The following is a 21,624-nucleotide window of genomic DNA, read 5'->3' as shown; positions in this document are numbered from 1 at the left end:
AACCAGGATGAAAACCACAAAGGTGGAGGTCAGCAGACTAACTGAGCTGCGTGAAGATGGAAACACCAAAGATTCATCTTTGCTACAAAGGAAGTACAGAGGTATGCCCATAGCCGAAGCCCTGGAAACTACGAAGCAATGGCTTATGGCTCTGGCTACCAGACTACAGAGATACACTAAGGATGTAGAGGCCAAGCAAATAAATGCACTCTTCTCCAAAGAACCAGGAAAAGTATTAGCACAATTTCAGAGCAACAACATACCAGTACCTGAACCAACCAAAACAGCAACTGAGGGGTATATGGGAGAAAGAAGCATTACATAACACCAGTGCCCAATGGCTGAAAGACCCACAAGCAGGCCTCTGCAACCTCCCAGAGGAAGAACCAGTCACCATTTCACAGCAGGTATCCAGCAATGGGTAGCAAGTCTGAAGAATGGTCCCTGACATGACCCACGCCTATTGGCTGAAGAAACTAACAGCACTACATACGTAACTGGCAGCTCAAATGAACCCGCTGCTTAAAGCAGCCTCCCACCCTGACCCGCTAACTCAGAGAAGGACAGTGTTCTTAATAAAGGGTCCTCAAAAAGGAGCAAAACCATCAAACTACCGGCCTACAACCTGCCTATCGACAACATGGAAGTTCCCATCAGGTATCATAGCCACCAAGCTGAAGGAACGTGTGAAAATTTCTGAGCCCTGCTCAGAGTGGGATTGGTAATAGAACCAGAGGCTTCAAGCACCAACTACTGGTAGACAAAGCAGTCATGTGAGACTCCAAGATCAGACAAAGCAGCCTAAGCACAGCCTGGATCGACTCAATACCCCAGACATGGATCCTGGAAAGCCTGCCTTTATACAAGGACAAGAAGACGCTAAGGGCCTTGATCAAGAACAATGGACCATTGGGGGACAATGCTAGAATTTAACTCAAAGCTAATAGTAAAAGTGAGCATCAGATGTGGAATATGCCAGGGTGATGCACTATCCCCACTGCTGTTCTGCATAGGCTTGACCCCCCCCTCAGCTAGATCATCTCAAAGAGTGGAGATGGTACAGGTTCAAGAGTGGAGTGACCATCAGCCACCTCCTGTACATGGATGACATCAAGCTGTAGGCCAGAAATGAAAGAGACATTGACTCACTAATCCACCGGACAGGGTGTACGTACAGCAGAGACATCAGGGTGTCCTTTGGACTAGAAAAGTGCAGTCAGATGGTAGAGAAAAGAGGCAAACTCATCAAGACTGATGGAGTCGTGTTGCCTGAAGGCCATGTACCAGATGCACAGGACAACTAGAAATACCTGGGGATCCTCAGGTGCATGGAAGCCACGATGAGGACACAAGGAAGGCTACAACATCCAAGTACCTCCAAAGAGTAAGACAGATCCTAAAAAGCCAGATGAATGGGAAGTACAAGATCAAAGCCATCAATACATTCACCCTACCAGCCATCAGATACACAGCAGCAATAGTGTGCTGGCCAAGGAATGAACTAGAAGCTGCTGACATCAAGATCTGGAAACTGCTAGCAATACATGGAGGATTCCGCCCAAAGTTCAATGTTGAGTGACTGTACTCCCATCAGAATAAAGGAGGACAGGGACTTGGAAGTGTTAAGGCCTCAGTCCTGGAAGAAATGCGAAACATCCATGAGTATGTCAGGAAGATGGCCCTTAAGGATGACCTGCAAGGAGAATATCGCAGACGGCAGGCAGGGGACCTGGAAATGGAAGTGGGTGAAGCTGAGCCAGAGGTTTAGAGGCCATGGCAGGACAAGCCACTGCTTGGGATGTATCATTGCCAGGCATCATAAGAAAGTCCTACCAGTGGCTGGAAATGGCAGAACTGAGGGACAGCGCAGAGGCGTTGCTCGTGACTGCACAAGAAGCTGCTGAGCACACAAGCAATAGAAGCAGGGGTCTATCACACCAGGCAGGACCCAAGGTGCAGACTGCAAGGAATCCACAGAAACCATCCAGCACACAGTAGCAGGGTGCAGGATGCAGGCAGGGACGGCATACACCGAACAGCACAACCAAGTTGCAGGAATTGTGTACAGGAACATCTGCGTGAGTATGGATCGGACACTCCCAATTCCAAACCGGCAGCATCCGAGAAGGTAGTAGAAAGAGACAGACCGAAAATGCTGTGGGACTTCCAAACACAAACGCATAAGAAGATATCGGCCAACCAAGCAGACATAGTAAAACTGCACAAGGAACAGAAGAAAGCAATAGTAATAGATGTGGCAATCCTAAATGACAGTAACATCAGGAAGAAAGAATACGAGAAGCTGGAGAAATACCAGGGCTTGAAAGAGCAGATAGAAGGGTCAGAGTAAGGAGCACTTGGGGCTGTGACACCTGGACTGGGAGAGTGGCTCCAACAAACCCCAGGAGCAACATCTGAGATCTCAGTCCAGAGCAGTGCACTGCTAGGAACAACAGGGATATTGCGCCGAATCCTCAGGCTCCCAGGCCTCTGGTAGAGGACCCGAGATTGAGGGGAAAATAAACACACACAACACCCATAAGGGGGTGAAAGAAAACAAAATGTGTGGTGTGTGTGTGTGTTGTGTGTATATATATGTATATATATATATATATATATATATATATATATATATGTATGTGTATATATGTGTGTGTGTGTGTATATATATGTATGTATGTAGATATGTGTATCTTTCTGTGTGTATGTGTACATGTACTGTATATACACACAGAAAGCATCAGCTTTGGTAGAGATTAATTCCATTGATTGGGAGATTATAATCTGCTATCTACTGATAGATTGAAGAATATTCCATATTCTATATATCATAAATACTGCAAACCTAAATCACTAATGTAATTCTTTTCTGATTATTTAACTCCAGATGCAGTCCCTTTATGTCTTCCAAAGTGTGATAGTAATGCTGTTTGCAGAAGAGACAACAATTGTGAGTGTAATCCATACTATGAAGGCGATGGAAGAAAATGCACAGGTAGATTCAAATTCAGGTCATTAACTAACCATTCATGACATAACCATTAAGCATTACAAAAATAACATCAAATTTATAGTTTTCTAGAATTTTTGAGTTGTGTTTTGTTGAGATTCCTGGGCCCTGTGATGCAGTGAATAAATGCTAGAATTCTACTGCATTTTGCTAGGTAAAAATGTATACATCTTGATTAAAATAGATCCAGTTGATGTTTAAATGTACTAAGATTTCACAGAGAGCCTGGATTTGATTCAGGATGTTACCTGTTAGTACATATATTTAAAAGAAAAATTTTAATTGAACTGTGGAAGTTATAAGTCATGCCATAAGATTAATCTTTATAATTAAATTTATGCTCTTAGTAAAGCTTAGGCACAGAGTTCATTTTGTGATGTTGTGATGTTGTAGTGGTTAACCGTTGCAAGGACAATAACGGAGGCTGCCATCACCATGCTGTCTGCACTCAAGAAGAAATTAACATCACCTGTACCTGTCAGCCAGACTACGAGGGAGATGGCAATGTCTGCACACCCAAGGACAAGTGTCTGGATGGCAGAAATGGGGGGTGCCATGAGCATGCAATATGTTTCTTCGTTGGTCCAGTAGGTGCAAACAAGTGTGAGATTGTCTCCTTAACCATGGAAGAAACTAACAAATTTCTTACAATTTCAGCAGTGTAACATTTTTTTAACTGACACAGTCAAATTGCAAACAAAGTATCAGCCATGTTTTTATTAGTATACCAATTGATTTGTATTGCTTACTTCTACGTCTGTCTCAAACTGAAATCCTTGGGTTAGATTTAAATCACTGGCAAAGAAAAAGCATTAGTGTTGCTTACAGTGCGCTCGTGCTTTACCGAGTGCCCACGACGCATTCTCAGGATTAAGAGCACTGAAATCAATGATCAAAGGCATTATCATAGCATCGTGTAGACAGACTTGTGTTATTGACAGCAAAGTTCTGCTAGGAACATGGTGCAAATTCCTATTTCCAGCTGCTGTGCCTGGAACAAATCCCTGTCCTTAGCTGGGGAGTTGTGCAGTGATGGACCATCTACAATTTAGTGGTGAGAGGCTGTGTCTAACATTTGTTGTTGGGTGGTTGTTACTGAGGTTCTCTTATTTACTATAATGCATATATTTTGTGATTTTATTTTAATTTTCTTAAGTTATTCATTTATTGCTGTATTTAATGTCTACCAAATTAGCAGCTTTTTAAATTTAGAACATAAGAATTTGATCTACGTATACAGTACTGTGCAAAAGTATATAGTCCCCAAGACTCTTTCACAGTGCAGTAAGCTGATTTTTATATGACTTCCTGTAGTGGTTAATTTTAATTTGATTTGAAACACATGGTGGAAGGATAAACATCCCCATCCCCTCTTTATGTCCCCTTGAAACAGCAATACCTGTTGGTCTTAAGTTTTTGTTAACATTTAGTAGATACAGTACTGTGCCAAAGTCTGAGGCACCCTAGTTATCTACAGTGACTATAGAAAATATTCCCCCCCCCCCCAGATGTTTTCATGTTTTACTATTTTACAACATTGAATCATAGTGGATCTAATTTGGCTTTTTTTTGGACACTGATCCACTGTGATTGTACGTTGTAAAACAGTAAAACATGAAAACATCTGGGGGGGGGGGCGAATACTTTTTATGTGTAGAAGAGTTTTGCACAGTACTGTAGTTTGAGCTCTTAAAGTAATGCTTTTTTAATTAAAGTAATGCTTTTTTAATTAAAGTAATGCTTTTTTTTATTAATTTGAGTACCTACATACAATGTTGACAATTTTTTTTAAATTTCTGAATGTTTCCATATTTAATGTTTATGGAATTAGTTGGTTCATGACTTTTTTCGGAAATTTACCTCTGCTACAGAACAAACGAAGATGTGAATGTAAGCAAGGATTCCAAGGAGATGGTATTCAGTGCCTGTTAAATGTGAAGCATCTTGTAGGTCGTTGTGTCGAGATGGATGGTCTCTGCCATCGTCATGCATTCTGTAAGGATCTTCCCTTCCAAGGTGAGAACTTCGGTGCTTTGTAACACATTATTTACTTTTCAGTTTTCTTTGATGAAGAAGTCACTTGTAATTAGAACTGGCTTATTACTGTTAAGGTGAAACGGTATTGAGGTAAGCTTGTCTTGCATACAGTTCATTCAGATCAGAGCATTGAAGTAGTGCTGAGTAAAATAATATAGAGTGCAGAAAAATGTGTAACAGTTACAGAGAAATTGTAGGCAGACAAGAAGGTGCAGGGTCATAACAAGGTAGGTTATGAGGTTGAGTCCATTTTATTGCATGAAGGAACCATTCAATAACCTTATAACAACTGGGTAAACCCGAGGGGTACATGCCTGATGGTACATGCTTTCGGGCTTTTATATCTTCTGTTTGATGGGAAGAATAAAAAGAGAGAATGGCCCAGGTGGGTGGAGTTTTTGATGATGCTGGTTGCTTTACTGAAGCAGAAAGAAGTATAGAGAGAGTCCATGGAAGGGAAGGTGTTTCCAAGATGTGCCGAGTTGTGTTGAAAACTCTCTGCGGTTTCTTGAGTTCACAGGCAGAGCAATTGCCATACCAAGCTGAGCTCCATCCAAACGGGCTGCTTTTTATAGTGCATTGATAAGAATTGGCAAGGATCAAAGGAGTCATGCCAAATTTCTTTAACCTGCTGAGGAAGTAGAGGCATTGGGGAGCTTTCTTGTCATGGCACCAATGTATGTGAATACTGTGGCAGAGTTTTGGTGACACTTCACTCCTTGGATCTTGAAGCTATCTACACTCCCGAGCTCAGCGCCATTGACGTAGAATGGAGCACATGCACTGTCCCTCTCCTGAAGTCAATGATCAGCTCTTTAGTTTTGCTGACCTTGAGGAAAAGGTGGTGTTGACACCATGCCATTAAGCTCTCTATCTCCTTCCTGTACTCATTGTTTTTTGATATATGGCCAACTACGTGGTATCATCTGTATACTCATAAATGGAGGTGGAGCAGAATTTGACCACCCACTCATGAGAGTCCAACGAGTAGAGCAGGGACTGAGGATGCAGCCTTGTGAAACATTAGTTTTGAGAATAATGACGGTGGAAATGATAGTGCCTATCCTTATCGAATATGGTCTATTAGTCAGGAAGTTCAGGATCCAGTTACAGAGTAGGGTGATGACTACCATGTCTCTGAGTTCTTTGGATTTTTCACCAACCACCAGAAAATTATTTTATTTATGTCAATACTGGTGAGATTTTGCTTTTATGATTCTAATTGTGGTTCAACAGCAGCTTGCAAAATGATTTATTTATGTATTTATTTATTAATTCAGTGGTTGTGAACATCAATTTCTAAAACTTTCACCTCTTATCATCTGGAAGTAAAAGGGCAGCAGGAACATAGAAACGGCACCATCTCCAAACACAATCCTGTCCTGGAAAGGTAGAGCCATTCCTTCGTCAGTGATGGGTCAGAATCCGGGCTTCTAGTACTGAGACAACACACACAAAATGCTGGAGGAATGCAGCAGGCCAGGCAGCATCTATAGGAAGAGGTACAGTCGATGTTTCGATGAAGGGTCTTGACCCGAAGCATCGATTGTACTTCTTTCTATAGATGCTGCCTGGCCTGCTGTGTTCCACCAGCATTTTGTGTGTGTTGCTTGATCTGCAGATTTTCTCGTGTTTGCGTTTCTAGTACTGAGAGTAACTTCACTCCAGAGATGGAAGGGGTGGAAGCAGATTGATCCTCATTACATTCTGAAGAACAATTAGTGTTGATCGATAAACGTTAGTCAAACCAGCAACTGCGAATGCATAAAAAATACACTCTGCATCACTAATTGACCTTGAAAAAGTGCGGAGTTGCCTTTTGAAAGACTTCAGTCCATGAAGGCACTCCCATTGTCCTGTAATAGATTTGGGTGGAAGTCTTGCAGTGATGATAAAGGTAGTAAATCTCCACAACAGGGTGGCATTGTGGTTAGCGCATCGCTTTACAGCACTAGTTGTAATGTTGATATGGGTTCAACTCCCACCACTGTATGTGATTTTCCATGTGACTGTGTGGGTACCTCCAGTATCCCCTACCACCCCACCACCCCATGTTCCAAAGATGTTTGAGTTTGTGTTAGTAAGTTGTGGACATGCTACGTCAGTGCTGGAAGCATGGCAAGAACCTCCGGGCAGATCCCTAGGCTGTTGGCTGAGAATTCAAACAGCCCACTTCACCGTTTGCTTTGGTGTACAAGTAAAGCTAAGCTTTAACTTAGAAGAGAACATTCTGTTAATCATGCCCATTGTACCTAGTTCCCTCGTGCGCGCGAGGGCACATACCGCATATGTATTTGTTGAGGAAGCATTCCTCAAGTTGCTAGAATGTATCTTGTAGTAGATACATTCAATATTGGCTGTGCTTCAGTAGCAGATGCACAAAAATTGTTGGATTGGATGTCAGTGATGAAATGTTTGAACTTTGTGGAAGCTCCACTTATCCAAACAGGTGTACCCAACTTGGTACAGCTCATGGAGTGCTGACTGGCAATAATACACTGGTCCTGCAGTCTGAAGCATGCAGGTACAGACCCCTATACTTTAAAACATAGACTAGTGTGTCAAGCAGTATTAAATCAAGGTAATAGTACTTGCTGTGTTGTCTGTAAGATGTTTCGCCACTCACCTGAGAAGCTTCTTCAGTTTTGATCCACGGTGGGTAGTTTTCCAGTTTATAAACTCTGTGAGTTGTTTAAAGATATAGCAATCACATGAGGGTCATTAGGAGTCGTAGAGGTAATGAGAGGGTCATGAGTCTTATCTTTGCATGAATGGAGGTGTGAACTGTTGTGCTGAAGAAGCCTCTTGGATGAGTGGCGAAACGTCTTCCAGGCAACACAGCAAGGCCAGTTGCCTTGATTTACTACTACTTGAGATACAATGATCTGGATGACTGAGAACCTTCATAGACTAACACTAGTGTGGGCTGCAAACTGCTCAATGAGTCATCGCATCAGTGTGGAGAGAACACTGTGCAAAGGCTGCCTTTGAGAGCTAGTGTGGACAGACTGTGTAAGCAGTGCAGTTGCTCAGCACAGTGATGTGAGCTTCAAGCTGCTCCAGATCGGTGTGGCGTGGTAAGCCCGGGCCAGTGGCAGCCATGAGCAATGGTGGCTGGATCCTGCAGACTCTCCCACCAGCTGGATGTGAAGGAAGCTGCTTGTGGCACAACTCTCACACCCAGAGATGGCTCTATGGGAAAAGGCTCAACGACTAGCATACATCCATAGGAATGAAGCAACTCTCCCATGAGAGGGAGGATGAACATCGACCCATAATCACTGAACTTCCTAGGTGGCTGGGATTGCCAGGGTAGCTGTCTCTTTAGGATGGAGTCTGGAATTAGGGTGCTCAGGACACATGTCTCGCCATTCAGGAGGAATGAGGAGAAATTTTAAGTTTGTGTTTGTTTATTGTCAATAAGCGTACATGCGGAGGTTGTAAGTGCCTTTCCAGCAGTAGTGCAGTACATAACAAACATCCTGTAAGTTAACAATAAATTAATGTAAGGTGTGCTTAATGTACATGGCAAAATAAGCTTAACAATTTTAGTGTAAGTTAAGAGACAGCAAACAAAATACAGTAAAATGTAGTGTTTTTTTTACACAGAATGCTGTTATCTTTACAATTTTCTGCCTGAGACCTGGAAGATATGTGGACAAGTAATGGTCTTATTTGATGATGGAGTAAACTGGAGGGGCCATCAGTGCTACTCTTAACTCTATTTTAATGTCTATGCTTTTATGTTATTATTAATTGTACTGATATAATTATCAACCTACCATGCCATACAAAGTTTAACTGGGATAGCTGGGCTGGAATACAGACAGCCTGATTTTCCCATCCACTGCAGAGGAATAAATTTGGCAACGATATTACACACTACCGTCCACTACAGCTGACCGACTGCATCAGTGATCCATTCTCAAATTGCATACTGAGGGCAGAATTTAGGGTGGCCCAGCCATGCCTGCAATCAAAGCTGTGTCTTGGCTCACTACTGAAGGAAAACCACTTCAGTAATTTAGCAGTAAACTTTTGGATCTCACAGAACCAACCAAAGATAACACATGTTGAATCCGACAGTTTTCTATGTTTGTACTGAGTTGGTTTATATTGTACAAGATCTGTACCACACTTCTCTTCAGATTTTTTAAGGAATTAGACCATAAGACATAGGAGCAGAACTAGGCCATTTGGCTCATTGAGTCTGCTCCATCGTTCAATAATGGCTGAGTCTTTTTATTCTCTCCTCCTCAACTCCAGTTCCCGGCCTTTTCCCCGTAACCTTTGAGGCCATGTTCAATCAAGAACCTGTCAATCTCTGCCTTAAATACACCCAACAACCTGGCCTCCACAGCTGCCTGTGGCAACAAATTCCACAAATTCACCACCCTTTGGCTAAAGAAATTTCTCCGCATCTCTGTTTTAAATGGATGGCCCTCTATCCTGAGGCTGTGCCCTCTTGTCCTGGACTCTCCCACCTTGGGAAACATCCTTTCCACATCTACTCTGTCTAGGCCTTTCGACATTTGAAAGGTTTCAATGAGATCGCTCCTCATCCTTCTGAATTCCAGTGAGTACAGACCCAGAGCCATCAAACAAACGTTCCTTGTATGATAACCCTTTCATTCCTGGAATCATCCTAGTGAACCTCCTCTGGACCCTCTCCAATGCCAGTGTATTTTTTCTTAGATGAGGGGCCCAAAACTGTTCACAATACTCAAAAGTGAGGCCTCACCAGTGCCTTATAAAGCCTCAGCACCACATCCTTGCTCTTGTGTTCCAGACCTTTTGAAATGAATGCTAACATTGCATTTGTCTTCATCACCACCAACTCAACCTGCAAGTTAACTTTCAAGGTGTCCTGCACAAGGACTCCCAAGTCTCTCTGCATCTCGGATTCCTGGATTTTCTCCCCGTTTAGAAAATAGTCCGCACATTTATTTCTACTACCAAAGTGCATGACCATGCATTTTCCAAAGTTATATTTCATTTGTCACTTTCTTGCCCATTCTCCTTGTCTGTCTAAGTCTTCCTGCATCCTACCTGTTTCCTCAACACTACCTGCCCCTCCACCAATCTTCGTATCATCTGCAAGCTTGGCAACAAAGCCATCTATTCCATCATCTAAATCATTGATATACAGCATAACAAGAAGTGGTCCCAACACCGACCCCCGTGGAACACTACTAGTCACTGGCAGCCAACCAGAAAAAGATCCTTTTTATTCCCACTCGCTGCCTCCTACCAATCAGCCAATGCTCTAACCATGAAAGTAACTTTCCTGTAATACCATGGGCTCTTAACTTGGTAAGCAGCCTCATGTGTGTCATAATTAAGTATTGAAAATGATAGCAATAATTGTTCGAATTAAGTATTGAAAGTGATAGCAATGTCATTTTGCAAAACAATCAGTAGTCTCTTCTGTTCAATTTTTCAGATAAGACAGCTGGAGTGTTCCATTTGCAATCACCCATCGGGAAATACAAGTTTACCTTTGAAGATGCAGCTGCTGCCTGCAATGCAGAGGGTGCCACACTGGCAAGTTTTGACCAACTTGCTACTGCTCAGCAGGTAAATGCCTACAAAGTATTCCACAGAGATCAGTGTAAGTGTGTGCACTTTAAATCACTTTTCATTCTGTGGGCTTGTTTGCCCCAGTTATTGCACTTGCTCATGTTTGTGTTTAGACCTCTGTCGGAATCTCAGTTGGAAAACGAGTCTGGAGTGTCAATTTCCTGTCTTTCTTTGCTTAACACCCCAAACACACCATTTTGCACCTAGTGATGGTCTTTCAGAAGCCTCATGAGTCATTTTATCCTTCATTGTTTGTCCTTTCTTAAAGAAGGTGATCACCAGCTGATTGTATTGCAGGGGTTAGGGCTGGGAAGGCAGTGTTCGTACAAGTCCTTCACAAGACCCCTCTCAGTCTTCTAAACTCTAGTCTGCTTACTAGCTTCATTTGTTCCTACACTGTTTCCTGTCCTCCAGCAATTTTCAATCCATAGCTGTGTGTTTTTCTCCAATTCACATTCTTTAATTTACAGTATGACATCACATGGGACTTTGTACACCTCAGATATTCACTAATGTTCAAAAATTATCACAGGTTATGGTTTTAATGAACCAGTTATAGCAATTACTTAAAACAATTAGAGGTAAATTAATTCGGGTATGTAAATTGCTTGAAAAATGATCACCTTCCCTTTCAGCTGTGCAATTCTATTAAAAAAGGCAATATTTCTATGTAAAATCTGTCTTTTCCTTTATCTTTCCTTATTGTCATCATCATTCACTTTGAACCGTAACTTCTTCTAGTCATTTTAGGCGCCTATCTTTATCACAAACCTCCTTTGTACTCTCTTCTTTGTGTTCCTATTTTTGCCTTTTAAGATCTATTTATCTTCAACTTTGCCAAATTATGATTAACATCCTGAAAATTCAGCAGGCACGACAGCATCTGTAGTTAAGAGAAACAGTATTACCATCTTGAGGATTTTTTTGGGTGATCTAAACCAGTCCAGAAAATCATCTGCTAAATCATAACTTCCTTATAGATCTTATCTTCTGCCAGTGATGTGCTATGTCAAGTTCTTTCTTCTGGAATTCATTCAGTATGTTTCCATTGCATGTTAGTGACTCACATTTTACTTTCTAACCAAGCTACAACATGCTGGATGGGAAGCTGCCTCTGAGTCACAAACACAAATGCATTCACACGTCCTTATCATGTACAGAATTATCACAGGAATTTCACATAATAAACAAATGTGCAATATGATAAAAAATATTTTAAAGCATTGACACAAAAATAAAAAACTTCAGAAGGCTTTATGCAAATACCAACTGAAATGACGACTTACAGTTGAAGTCAGAAGTTTACATACACATTAGCCAAATACATTTAAACTCAGTTTTTCACAATTCCTGATATTTAATCCTAGAAAACATTCTCTGCCTTAGGTCAGTTAGGATCACTACATTGCTCCCGAGGATGAACCAGACTTGACATCATTTTCTGACCTCAATCCGATAGAAAATTTATGGGCAGAACTGAAAAAGCGTGTGCGAGCAAGGAGGCCTACAAACCTGACTCAGTTACACCAGTTCTGCCCAGAGGAATGGAACAAAATTCCAGCAACTTACTGTGAGAAGCGTGTGAAAGGCTACCCAAAACATTTGACCCAAGTTAAACAATTTAAAGGCAATGCTACCAAATACTAACAAAGTGTATGTAAACTTCTGACCCCCTGGGAAAGTGATGAAAGAAATAAAAGCTGAAATAAATCATTCTCTCTACTATTATTCTGACATTTTGCATTCTTAAAATAAAGTAGTAATCCTAACTGACCTAAGACAGGGAATGTTTTCTAGGATTAAATGTGAGGAATTGTGAAAAACTGAGTTTAAATGTATTTGGCTAAGGTGTATGTAAACTTCTGACTTCAACTGTACTTCAGTTCCTTTATAATAGGCCATTGATGGATTTTTACAACTTATAATTAACTGGATTATTACTAATGAAATGCTAAAACATAATACCTTCAAAAACTGCATTGACTGTAAAATGTGAAAGAACTGTTGCAGTTAATTGGTGCCAACACTAAGATCTATTGATCTTAAACAGTAAACGGGTGGAAAAATACTAGTGCCTTGCAGCCAAACAGAATTACTTAACGATTTTTTTTCTTCCTTTGATTTATTTTGACAGTTTGGCTATCACCTCTGTGTAATTGGATGGATGGCCAACATGAAAGCAGGGTATCCCATAACCCACTTAAACCCGAACTGTGGTTATGGCACCATTGGGGTCTTTGATTATGGAGTGAGGGCAAATCTCAGTGAATTATGGGATGCTTACTGCTTTAGAAAGCAAGGTAAGCACCAAGTTCAATGTATCGTTTGAATGAATTCACCATTGTTTCCCAAAAGTAGAGCATCTAAGTATATTTTATTTGAGAATTTTTATCACCAACTTTTAGCTGTTTTTTTCTCTGTCACATTACTCCCTAGATATTCAGTGTGTATGTAAAGAAGACTTTGTAGGTGACGGCTATTCCTGCAATGGGGACCTAATGAATGTGATCTCCAGTCACACCAATTTTTCAATCTTTTATTCTGTAAGTATTGTTCTTCTGTAACCTTATTTGCAAAGTTTTTGTTGTGGTCAACTGTGCACATTATTATTTGCTGTCTCTCATTAGAAATTGCTGGACTATGCCCAAGCGACTGAAAAAGGAAGAGAATTCCTAGCATTTCTGTCAGACAAGACAACTAATGAAACATTGTTTATTCCCGTAGACTCTGGCCTTGAAGAAAGTGAGGTATAATGTATGGTTTTTCCTAAAGTTTTCTTCCTGCTTAGAACAAATCAAATATCATGAACAATGACATGAAATTGGGTTCCTTAGCTAGTAAGTTGGTTAAATAACCTTAAGTCAATAGGCTGCAATATGTGTTACCAAGAACATTGGAGATAGTTTTTTTAATAGTTAAATCCATCTGCATCTCATCACATCTTTGTTCTATAGGGAAAAAGCAATTTTACATAAATTAGGAATCAGGAACAATTTCAAAGTTAAATTTATTGTCATGTATGTACAGGTATAATGTATAGAAACCTAGCATTAGAAATAAAACATTCACAAGAAAGACAAATTAAGAACAAATTATACTGCATTGAAATTACTGACTGTCACACTAATCTGTGGCTCTGAGTTGACAGATGTTCAGAGGAAGCGTGAAATTCAAGCAGGCACAATCATTTACAAGATCTTTCACACTCAAACATTACCTTTATTATTTTAAATGTGCTATTTAAATCCAAGCACTCCTTTCACCTACAACGTGCTGGTTCAAATCTATTAAAAACTGAGCCATTCTGACAATTGCAGTTCATTGTAATGCAGAATGTTTCATGTAAGGTTAACATTTACTGATTTCTTATTGTGTCTAGACCTTGTCATGGAGTGATCTCGAAAACCACATCACCAGGAACAATAGTTACATTTTGTATGATGAGCTAACTACACATACACTTGTTTCATCCAGACTAGGATATGATCTTCATATTGATGAAATTGCATCTGTAAACAACTCTCTCCTTGAGGTAAGTGAGACCACAGAGTAATTTTATTAAAACACAAGCTTCACTTTAAAAAAAGTACATGTATTTTTCTAAATCTAATGCTAGGAGAAATACATTCATAAGTAGTAATGCTGACTAATTAAAAATGTTCTGAAAATCTCTGAGGCTATGTGGAGCAATGGACAGAATAAATCCATTCATAATGTTGGTGGAAATTGAGGATGTTCTGCAAACAGACTTCAAAAAGTGGTAGCTTGCACCCAATTTATCATCTAGCTGAATTCAGAATCAGAATCAGGTTTATTATCACCGGCATGTGCCGTGAAATTTGTTAATTTAGCAGCAGCAGTTCAATGCAATACATAATCTAGCAGAGAGAAAAATATAATAATAATAAATCAATAATGACAATATACATACATTGAATAGATTAAAAATTGTGCAAAACAACAGAAATAATATATATTTAAAAAGTGAGGTGGTGTGCAAGGGTTCAATGTCCATTTAGGAATCGGATGGCAGAGTGCTGGCAGTCCTTAATAATGGAAGCTGCCTTTCTGAGACACCGCTCCTTGAAGATGTCCTGGGTACTTTGTAGGCTGGTACCCAAGATGGAGCTGACTACATTTATGACCCTCTGCAGCTTCTTTCAGTCCTGTGAAGTAGCACCACCAACCCCCTGCCATACCAAACAGTGATGCAGCCTGTCAGAATGCTCTCCATGGTACATCTATAGAAGTTTTTGAGTGTATTTGTTGACAAGCCAAATCTCTTCAAACTCCTAATGAAGTATAGTCGAGGCTCTATAAGGCACTCGTGAGACCACACGGAGTGTTGTGTGCAGTTTTGGGCTCCTTATTTTAGAAGGGATATACTGACATTGGAAAGGGTTCAGAGAAGATTCACGAGAATGATTCCAGGAATGAAAGGGTTACCATATGAGGAATGTATGGCAGCTCTTGGGCCGTATTCCCTGGAGATCAGAAGAATGGGGGGGATCTCATAGAAACATTCTGAATGCCAAAAGGCCTGAACAGATTAGATATGGCAAAGTTATTTCCCATGGTAGGGGATTCTAGGACAAGAGGGCATGACTTCAGGATTGAAGTACGTCCTTTTAGAACTGAGATGTGGAGAAATTACTTTAGTTAGAGGGTGGTAAATCTGTGGAATTCATTGCCAGGAGCAGCTGTGGAGGCCAAGCCATTGACTGTATTTAAGGCAGAGATAGATAGGTTCTTGATTAGCCAGGGCGTCAAAGGGTATGGGGAAGAATTGGATCAGCCCATGATTGAATGGTGGAGCAGACTTGGGCTGAATGGCCTACTTCTGCTCCTATATCGTATGGTCTTATGGTCTTGCCTTCTTTATAACTGCATTGATATATTGGGACCAGGTTAGGTCCTCAGAGATCTTGACTCCCAGGAACTTGAAACTCACTCTCTCCACTTCTGATCCCTCTATGAGGATTGGTATGTGTTCCTTCGTCTTACCCTTCCTGAAGTCTGTAATCAGCTCTTTCGTCTTACTGACATTGAGTGCCAAGTTGTTGCTGCGACACGATTCAACTATTTGGTATATCTCACTCCTGTTCGCCCTCTCGTCACCACCTGAGATTCTACCAACAATGGTTGTATAGTCAGGAAATTTATAGATGGTATTTGAGCTATCCTAGCCACACAGTTGTGAGTATAGAGAGTAGAGCAGTGGGCTAAGCACACACCCCTGAGGTGCGCCAGTGTTGATCGTCAGCGAGGAGGATATGTTATCACCAATCCGCACAGATTGTGGTCTTCTGGTTAGGAAGTTGAGGATCCAATTGCAGGGGGAGATACAGAGGCCCAGGTTCTGTAACATCTAAATCAGGATTGTGGGAATGATTGTATTAAATGCTGAACTATAGTCGATGAACAGCATCCTGACATAGGTGTTTGTGTTGTCCAAGTGGCCTAAAGCCATGTGGAGAGCCATTGAGATTGCGTCTGCCTTTGACCTACTGTGGCTATAGGCAAATTGCAGTGCGTCCAGATCATTGCTGAGGCAGGAGTCTAGTCATGACCAACCTCTCAAAGCATTTCATCACTGTCGATGTGAGTGCTACTGGGCGATAGTCATTAAGGCAGCCCACATTATTCTTCTTTGGCACTGGTATAATTGTTGCCTTTTTGAGGCAAGTGGGAACTTCTGCCCATAGCAGTGAGAGGTTGAAAATGTCCTTAAATACTCCCTCCAGCTGGTTGGCACAGGAATTGTCCTAACTTTTACAATTAAAACAAAATATTCATGAGAAATTTGGTTATGAACAGTTTTCACTTATAGTTAAGGGAAAAGCTACATCCCTTAGAAATCTGAAATGAAAGAAATGGCCATATTGTGAGCCTAAGGCCCCTGTGCAGAGCTAAAAGTTCATGATTCATTGCCTGTTTGCAATATGGAAGAGGGAGGGAGACAGAAGGAGAAGGATGGGCAGATGACTAGTTACTCCAGCTACGTGTGAGGTGGCCAACTAGACAACTCAATCCCTCATGCTTTCTTTGCTCCTCAGTAATTCCATGGCTGACCTTATTCACCAATACTCCACCCCACACTAGCTCCATGTCCCTTGATGTAAAAAAATCTATTTGATTTCCTTGAATATACTCAGTGATTAAGCCTCAGCAGCCCTTTTGGGTAGTAGGTTCAGATTAGCTGACTGAGAGAAGCAATTACTTCTTGTCCTGCATGGCTAACCTATTTTAAGTTTCTAACTAACCCTTAGTTCTGGATACCCCAGCCAGGCTAAACATCTGTAACCCTCGGTTTGGCAAATGGCTTAATCTAGGGGGTGATGGTCCCCGGACCGACCAAACTTAAGAAATCTTGTTTGGGTGGGTGCTGCACGATGCGTCCCCTGTTACAAATCAGTACCAGGAAATAACAAGCAGTACACAATATGTGATTAAACGATTGAGCTTTATAATTCTTAATTTGACTATATGGTTAGTAAAGAAACAAAAAAAGAAAAGGGCCCATTCTCATGAAACAGTCTAATGCGCAACGTTGGAGCTCACCGTTTGTCCATTTGTTTCTGTCAACCTCTGAGAGTAGCCGACCCTCAGACCCTCGCACCTCAGTCCACTCTGTCTGGTGGTCTAGCACTGTCTCCATTCACATTCCCTCTCTTCATCACTCCCCGACAAAAGACCGTGAAATCCCTGCTCCCAGACACACAAGAAAGAACAACCTCCTGCTCATTGGCTAACATGCCCTGTTATCTCTCGTCATAACCCAAACATTGCTGCTACAGAGAAACCATTACCTCAGCAGTGGAACATCACAGAGAAGCCATTACATTACCTCAGCAGTGGAACATTACAGAGGCCATGACATTAGCAGTGAAACCTTACAGCATGTTACACATCAAGTACGCATTTTCCTTGTGAAGCTCCATAGAAACGTTTCAATAAAGATTACATCTCACTCTTCTAATGTTGAAACTGTACAGCCTTTTACACAACAACCTGTCATCCCAAAAATGAATAGTGGAAGAAGAGGCCAGTCAAGAATTAAAAATATAGGACATCTGAAATGTAATGAGGAAATTCTGGAACTTCAGTGTAAACAGGAATCTCACGATATTTAATATCCACTGCTCGAAAGAAATCTTAAGGCAATGCAAGTACACAATTGCATCTCGGTTGTGTACTGTCCAACAAATAATACACATCTGAAGAAGAGGGATGCTTATGTGAGAATGCTGTTCTTGGACTACAGTTCAGCATTCAACACCATAATTCCCTCCAGGATCAACAAGAAGCTCATAGACCTTGGCCTTCACCCTGGCTTGTGTAGCTGGATCCTAGACTTCCTGTCAGATCGCCAGCAGGTGGTAAGAGTGGGCTCCCTTACCTCTGCCCCTCTGACGCTCAACACAGGAGCCCCTCAGGGTTGTATCCTAAGCCATAAGACCATAAGACGAAGGAGCAGAATTTGGCCCATCGAGTCTGCTCCGCCGTTCAATCATGATTGATCCTTTTTTTCTGTCTCCTCCTCAACCCCGGTTCCCAGCCTTCTCCCTGTAACCTTTGATGCCATGTCCAATCAAGAACCTATCAATCTCTGGCTTAAATATACCCAACGACCTGGCCTCCGCAGCTGCACGTGGCAACACATTCCACAAATTCACCTCCTTCACTCTCTGTATACCCATGACTGTGTCGCCACCCACAGCTCCAATCTGCTAATTAAATTTGCTGATGACACTACACTGATTGGCCTAATCTCAAATAATAAAGAGACAGCCTACAGGGAAGAAGTCATCACCCTGATACAGTGGTGTCAAGAAAACAACCTCTCCCTCAATGTCTCAGAAACAAAGGAGCTGGTTGTGGACTACAGGAGGAATGGAGACAGACTCACCCCTATTGACATCAATGGATCTGGGGTTGAGAGGGTGAACAGCTTTAAATTCCTCAGCTTAAGCATTACCGAGGATCTTAAGTGGTCTATTCATACCAGCTGAGTGCCGAAAAGGTACAACAGCGCCCCTTTCACCTCAGACGGTTGAAGAAGTTTGGTATGGGCCCCCAAATCCTAGAACTTTCTACAGGGGCATGATTGAGAGCATCCTGACTGGCTGCTTCACTGCCTGGTATGGGAACTGTACTTCGCCCAATCGCAGGACTTTGCAGAGTGGTGCAGACAGCCCAGCATACCTAGATGTGAACTTCCCACTATTCAGGGCATTTACAAAGACAGGTGTGTAAAAAGGGCTCGAAGGATCATTAGGGACCCGAGTTACCCTCACCACAAACTGTTCCAGATGCTACCATCCGGGAAACAGTACCACAGCATAAAAGTCAGGGCCAACAGGCTCCAGGAGAGCTTGTTCCACCAGGCCATCAGACTGATTAATTCATGCTGACACAACTGTATTTCTATGTTCTGCTGACTGTCCTGTTGCACATATTATCTATTATAAATCACTATAAATTGCACATTTAGATGGAGATGTAACGTAAAGATTTTTACTCCTCATGTATTTGAGGGATGTAAGTAATAAAGCCAATTCAGTCACTTCAATTCAAAAGGGAAAATATTGGAAAATCTCAGCAGGTCTAGTAGCATCTGTGTAAGTAGATACAGTTAAGATCAATTAGGCTATTTGGCCAATAGGGTCTGCTCCACCATTCTCTCATGTCTGATTTATTTTCCCTCTCAAACCCATAACCTTTGATGTCCTCACTAATTAGGTAGCCATCAACCTCCGCTTTAAATATACAAAATGACTTAGCCTCAACAGTCATCTGTGGCAATGGATTCAGATTCACCACCCTTTGGCTAAAATAATTCCTCTTCATCTGTTCTAAAGGTTAGGAATCCTCTATACTGTAGTTGTGCCTTGTTGTTGAAAAATCTCCCACTATTGGAACTATCCTCTCCATGTCTACTCTATTTAGGCCTTTCAAAATGTGGTTTTTTGATGAGATTCCCACTTCATTTGTCTAAACTCCAGTGAGTGCAGGCTCAGAGCCATAAAGCGCTCTTACTTTCATTTCTAGGATCATTCTCATAAACCTCCTCTGGACCCTCTCCAAAGCCAATATATCCTTTCTTAGATATGGGACCCACGACTGTTTACAAACCTCCAAAAGTGGTCTGATCAGAGCCTCCCCATTATTTTTATATTCTAGCCCTCCTGAAATGAATGTTAGCATTTCATTTGCTTTCCTTACTACCAACTCAACCTGCAAGTTAACCTCAAGGGAATCCTGTGTCAGGATTCCCAAGTCCCATTGCACCTTTGAACTTTCTCCCCATTTAGAAAATAGTCTATGCTTTTATTCCTTTTACCAAAGTGCATGAGGATAGACTTCCCTGCATTATATTACATCTGCCACTTCTTTGCCTATTCTCCCAATCTGTCTATGTACTTCTGCAGACTCCCTGTTACCTCAACACTACCTGGCCATCCACATTTCTTCATGTTGCCTGCAAACTTGACCACAAAGCCATCAATTCTGTCATCCAGATTATTAACCAGTGGTATTCACATTTTATATATATATATATAATGTGAAAAGTAACAGACTAAACATTGACTCCTGTGGAATACCACTGGTCACTGGCAGCCAAACAAAAAATGCCTCTTCTCTTTACCTTCTGCCAGTCAGCCAATCTTTCTGTCCGTGCTCGTATTTTTCAGGTGACACAATGGGTTGTTACCTTGTTTATGAGCCTCATGTCAAAGGTCTTCTAAACATCTAAGTAAACAACATCCACTAACTCTCCTTTGTCTGTCCTTCCTATTTTTTTCCACAAAGAATCCCAACAGATTTGTCAGGCAAGTTTTCCCTTTAAGGAATCCTTGTTGTCTTTGACCTATTTTATGGTGTGCCTGCAAGTACTTCAAAACCTCATCCTTAATAATGCACTTCCCAACATCTTCCCAAACACTGGAGTCAGGCTAACTAGCCTATAATTTCCTGTCTTTTGCCTCCCTCCCTTCTTAAAGACTGGAATGACATTTACAATTTTCCAAACCCCCAGAACCATTTCAGGATCTTGTAATTCTTGAAGGATCGCTAGTAATGCCTCCACAACCTCGTCAACTACTTCTTTCAGAATCCTGGGCTGTAGCTTATGTGACTCATCTGCCTTTAGACCTTTCAGTTTCCCTTCTCCATAGTAATACTGACTACTGTAATTTCTGCTCCCTGCCAAATTTTAATTTCTGGCTTGCTGCCAGTGCCTTCCAGTGAAGACTGGTGAAAATCTTACCCAGTTCATCTGTCATTTCTTTCTTCCCCATTACTAACTCTCCCGTGTCATTTTCCAGCAGTTCAATATCAGCTCTTGCTTCTATTTCACTCCTTATGTATCTGAAAAAACTTTTGATATCCTCTTTTACTGTAAATTATTGGCTAGCTCACCTTCATATTTCATATTTTCTATCTCTCCTTATTGCTTTTTTTAGTTGCCTTCTGATGGTTTTTAAAAGCTTCTTAATCTTCCAGCTTCCCACTAATTTTTGTTATGTTGCCTTTGACTTCCTTCGTTGGCCACCCTTTACAATACTGCTTCTTCTCTGGGACGAACCAATCCTGCTTCCTCCAGAGTACTTCCAGATCTCCAACTATTGCTGTCCTACTCTTATCTCTGGTGGTGTCCCCTTCCAGTCACTTTCCGGCAACTCCTCACATACACCAGAAAACCTACAGATGCTGGAAATCCAAGAAACACACACAAAGTGCTGGAGGAACTCAGCAGGCCAGGCAGCACCTACGAAAAAGAGTACAGTCAACATTTCAGGCCGAGACCCTTCATCAGGACTGGGGAAAAAATGATGAGTTCGAGTTAGAACGTGGGGGGTGGGGGTTGGAAGAAGAAACTCAAGGTGATAGGTGAAGGTGGGGAGGGGTGAAGTAAAGAGCTGGGAAGTTGATTGGTGAAAGGAATACAGGGTGGTGAAGGGGGAGTCTGATAGGAGAAGACAGAAGGCCATGGA

The 21,624-nt window shown here is 41.5% G+C and overlaps 1 protein-coding gene across 2 annotated transcripts in view; it reads left to right on the top strand.

Moving 5' to 3' along the window:
- The window catches only part of stab1 (stabilin 1), a 341,714-nt gene that overhangs the window by 302,440 nt on the left and 17,650 nt on the right, over positions 1 to 21,624 (top strand). Inside the window, exons 58-65 of one of the 2 annotated variants that reach the window (XM_072280940.1) lie at positions 2,888 to 2,995; positions 3,404 to 3,597; positions 4,882 to 5,026; positions 10,491 to 10,624; positions 12,762 to 12,927; positions 13,064 to 13,170; positions 13,255 to 13,374; positions 14,007 to 14,159. In XM_072280940.1, coding sequence (XP_072137041.1) covers positions 2,888 to 2,995; positions 3,404 to 3,597; positions 4,882 to 5,026; positions 10,491 to 10,624; positions 12,762 to 12,927; positions 13,064 to 13,170; positions 13,255 to 13,374; positions 14,007 to 14,159 — 1,127 coding nt within the window. The remainder of the gene's footprint in view (positions 1 to 2,887; positions 2,996 to 3,403; positions 3,598 to 4,881; positions 5,027 to 10,490; positions 10,625 to 12,761; positions 12,928 to 13,063; positions 13,171 to 13,254; positions 13,375 to 14,006; positions 14,160 to 21,624) is intronic. The other variant, XM_072280942.1, reaches the window with a different exon arrangement.

Source organism: Mobula birostris, chromosome 16 (genome assembly GCF_030028105.1).
Source record: "Mobula birostris isolate sMobBir1 chromosome 16, sMobBir1.hap1, whole genome shotgun sequence".
Lineage (NCBI taxonomy): Eukaryota > Metazoa > Chordata > Chondrichthyes > Myliobatiformes > Myliobatidae > Mobula > Mobula birostris.
Note: the sequence above shows the minus strand (reverse complement) of the source record. Positions and strands in the feature narration are given on the sequence as shown.